This window comes from Alosa sapidissima, chromosome 12 (assembly GCF_018492685.1).
Source record: "Alosa sapidissima isolate fAloSap1 chromosome 12, fAloSap1.pri, whole genome shotgun sequence".
NCBI lineage: Eukaryota > Metazoa > Chordata > Actinopteri > Clupeiformes > Clupeidae > Alosa > Alosa sapidissima.
In genome coordinates this window covers 7,475,924-7,480,105 of record NC_055968.1, presented here as the reverse complement: position 1 = coordinate 7,480,105, position 4,182 = coordinate 7,475,924, and the positions used below count along the sequence as shown (strand labels likewise).

The following is a 4,182-nucleotide window of genomic DNA, read 5'->3' as shown; positions in this document are numbered from 1 at the left end:
TTTCACAGGAACGGGCATGAGCGCCACTGCATGAAAATGTATTCCACAGTTCTCTACACCAAGAATCTCCATAGCAGTTGTTCTGCTGGGCTCCTTACCTTTAGTGTCAGACAACTATATGAATACTCGGGATCAGTGTAGCACACCAACTTGAAATAGGCTACTGGTAGACAAAATCCCTCCAGTTACAGATGTACTGTTTTGACCTGCAGATAAATTAAGTTTTGTAGCCTACATGTTTATCTGTCATAGCCATTATGCTAAAATTAGAGTTTTTATGATCTAAAGTGTGGTATTGAGTCTCAACTACCCCGAAAACGTATGACTGTATTAAAACACTATAAGCAATATATGCATCGACCATAAATTATAGACTAAGCTATGTAATAGAGAGTGGGCTATAGGCCTATCTAGTCTCGCCTGCTTCTGTATTTATTCTTGGCAGAAACATCAATGACTTGTGCAGTCCTGGTACCTACAAACTTCTGATGGGTATTTTTCTTTGCTCTTTCGATCCACCCCCACCTCTTGATTCCACTCGTGGGCTAGACTATTTAAGTGCGTGCTCCAAATCTGTATTCATTACTACAGGATGGGCAGCCTAAAGACAGACGAGGAGAGGCAAAGTACCGGGCCGATTGGGAAAGCTAGTAGCAGGTGGAGTTGCGTTACTTTGATGGTGTTGACGTTTCACACCCTCCTGATTGCGACATGCCTGATCTTGTTCTTCAGCTCCACCAACTTCAGATTCCCCCCTGAGGTAGGCTAGGCAATGCGATCTTTGTCATGTGGCGCAAATGTTGAATTTAAACGAGTAGGCTATACAATTTAATGGAGGCTTAAAGACTTATCACATCACCGATTTTTATTAGGTTATTTATCAATGGTAGCCTAGAAGGATACGAAGGTTAGACTTCCTCAACCTGAAATGACACTTTTTTTTCTGTTCTGTTTTTTTTTTTTTTGCCTATTTCCAACTCGCCGATGTTGAGAGCGTTTAGCTAACAGAACAATCACACCTGAATCTTAGGAGGTTAATCGCAATTTGAATTTCAAATTGAATTTACTTGGATATATCGTCATGGTAGAAAAATGTTAGCCTACTGTATTGCGAACAAGATGCATCTGTGCGTGGGAGCAGGACTCATGAAAGCATTTGTAGCCTAATTGTTCTCTATCGCCAGTGGAGGGCGCTGCATAGCAGGCTAACCCTTTTTAGAAATCGAGGTGAGACTGTATGTGTAACCACTTCATACAGGTGTAATTTTTGCCGCATGATCGTTACAGTCTATGATTTTTTATTGAATTTGTTGCGTACAGTAGGAGAATATTTACCTTAGTCTTTCTGGTGGTAACCTTTTTACTCTCATGCTCAGCGTTCAAGTGCAGCTGTTCAGTAGGCATATGTTCATGGGCACTGCTACAATTACACACAGCCTATTCCTATAACAGGCAATCAGATTACATGTATGTATTTGCATGTGTTTTGCCATTGCTTTGATCATTGGAGCATTCAGTATTTTGGTCTTACCATTAATGCCTTCAGGCAGGATTTATAGGATAAAGACACTTTTGTCATGTAATTGATCCCTTTATTTAACTAGGTGAGTCCAATTGAGATTTAAATCTCCTTGACTCCATGACTTAAGTGCCTTTGAGCAAGGCATCTAACCTCCTACTGTTCCACCCCTGTGTGCTCACTACCGTGTGTGTATGTGTGTGTGTGTGTGTGTGTGTGTGTGTGAGAGTGTGAGTGTGTGTGAGAGAGAGAGAGAGAGAGAGAGAGAGAGAGAGACGTGTGTGTGTGTGCGTCTTGTGTGTGCACGCGTGGCGTTGCTGCATTCATAAAAAACAAAGCGCAGCGCCCATACCACACTCAGGTCCACGTGCCCACAGGGACTGGGGTTCGAGTCCGGCCCTGGTCATTTCCTGATACCACCCCATCTCTCTCTCCCACCTGCTTCTTTTCACTCTCTTCATTGTCCTATCTGAGTAAAAAAAGGATTTTGACCAACTGTTACTGAACTGTAAATTTCCCACAGGAGCCACAACCAACTGACACTAATACTGGTATAATCCTCCAGCTGGGGAACAGAGGAGGTATGGTTACTTCCCAGTGGTGCCTATGAATATTCTCTCATCTATCTGACCTGCAGGTCAGCTGTTGAAGTATATGTGCTAGCAAATAGTTGCCATCAAATTTAAAGATACATAATTTAGTTATTGGCATTTTTGTGTACAAACATTTTAGACATCAATGCATGTAGAATGCACACTAATACATGGCAAATAACATGACATGACTAGCATATACTGTATTACTTATTACTTGGATAAAACCTTGTCCCTTAGGTGGTACCAGGTTGTGATATACAGGAGTGTGCTACTATTGTGATTAACACAGATTTTCTTAAATTAATCTCAAAGTCATTTGAATGGATGGGCTTGTCTCACTCTCAATATTCTCTTCCTTTATAAACAGGGATCAAGCCAAATACCATACAATGGAGTAATGTCAAACAGGGCCTGCTGAATTTCACTCTGATGTACTCAATAAAGGAAATTAGGAACATCAAAGTCAATGGCAGTGACATCAAAGTTGGCTGTCAGGGACCATACATTCTCTACCCATACATCGAACATTTTGATGAAAACTATGTAGAAGAAGTCTTCAACCTCACAGTGGTCAACAGAGAGGCGAGAGTCTTAGCCTCCATCCCCTTTAATACCTCAGACAAGACCACTTGGAAACACAGGATCATCAACCTAAATAAAGACGACGACATATCTGTTTACGTTGACTGTATTCAAGATGAACTAAACTGTCGAGTTGTTGGAGAATTCTGTCTGGGACTTAACTTCTTGCTTGGCAGTGTTTGCCCACGCATACAATACAATGACTAAGCCAGACATTTAGAGCCAGACCCCGCAAACGGGTCAACAACATTACGATGTGAAGGGGAGGACAATGAATTCAGATACACTGGCAAGTTGGGATACACTTCCATGAATACCTAGATCCACAGTGAACTACTGAGTGGTAATTACAGGTGTCTTTCTACTGGTGCTTTGGTCAATGGTACCAGCGGATGTGTCAGTCAAAACAAGAAGATATTGCTGATGTTTTTACTGGAAATATTTGTAGGTCTTGTTTTTGTCTCTGGTAAACTGTTTTTTTTTTTTCAGTGGGTAAGATATGAATAACCATACAGGATCATATTCATGACTTTTTCAGGGATGTTATAACCCCAACTGCAACTGACACATAGCAAAGGCAGGAGATTTTACACCGTATACTGTTATACTGATACACAGGGTGGTATGTTTCTATTTCCCTTGCTATACTTTAATGGTATATAAAGGTTAAATGAAAAAAAGAATGTATGTTTTTGCAGAATGTTAGAGAGTACTAAAGAATTGACCGTAATTTCCCAACTATTAGCCGAGGTTTATACGTTGAATTTGCAAAATTCTTTAGCTATGAGGTTAATACACGGGGGTAGTTAATATGGTATTAATATATAGGTTTTAATATAAAACACTGCCCTGTGGTTGATACACAAAGCGGCTAATACACAGGAAATTACTGTACTTTGTATGAATGAATGTATATTAAAGCAAAGAGGAGTAAGATGAAGAATAAAAATACTAAACTCGTTGCATCAAATGCGTTTTTGGCAAAGTTCGATGCTGTCTTTTTTTTACATTTATTTCAGTGTGCCATTTTTATCTTTTGTAAACCTAGCTTCAAATCGCAGATGCCTCTTGTGCCTCAGGTGAAATTGGTATCGACTGATGAATGTCTGTAAAAGAAAATCGCTGTGAATAATCCTTTTTGTGATCATGTGCACACAAAATTGCTCAGTCTTGTTTTGTTACAATGTGTTTATTATATACTATATATATATATATATATGATCTATTTATAGCCTTTTTATATATGTATTTCAAAAGATGTGTAGAATAAAATAAAAATTTTGACTACTATTGAAATATGTTACTTTCTTGCCATCTTTAATTTCTGATTAGTAGACATTTTCATCCTTTCAATGTCTTGTTCACTTTGGACCGTTTTATTCCAGTTGTACAGTGTACAGTGAAAGTTGCAGTGGCACTAAAACCCTTAGATAAAGAACTCATAAACAGTGTCCGTGTTTCCCCCTCTGGTTCCCTGCTCTTTGT

The 4,182-nt window shown here is 39.3% G+C and overlaps 1 protein-coding gene across 1 annotated transcript; it reads left to right on the top strand.

Annotated features, from left to right (window-relative positions):
- The first annotated feature begins 568 nt into the window (after nt 1–568).
- LOC121677814 lies at nt 569–3,878 on the top strand. The gene is made up of 3 exons (XM_042056837.1): nt 569–760; nt 2,043–2,100; nt 2,483–3,878. The coding sequence occupies exons 1-3, from the start codon at nt 593–595 to the stop codon at nt 2,902–2,904; spliced, it is 648 nt and encodes a 215-aa protein (XP_041912771.1). The 5' UTR covers nt 569–592; the 3' UTR covers nt 2,905–3,878.
- The last annotated feature ends 304 nt before the right edge of the window (nt 3,879–4,182 follow it).

Coding starts and splice junctions, on each gene's coding strand:
- LOC121677814 (XM_042056837.1), top strand. CDS start 593: ATGGGCAGCCTAAAGACAGACGAGGAGAGGCAAAGTACCGGGCCGATT. Junction 761..2,042: donor ACTTCAGATTCCCCCCTGAG/GTAGGCTAGGCA, acceptor AATTTCCCACAG/GAGCCACAACCAACTGACAC. Junction 2,101..2,482: donor CCAGCTGGGGAACAGAGGAG/GTATGGTTACTT, acceptor CTTTATAAACAG/GGATCAAGCCAAATACCATA.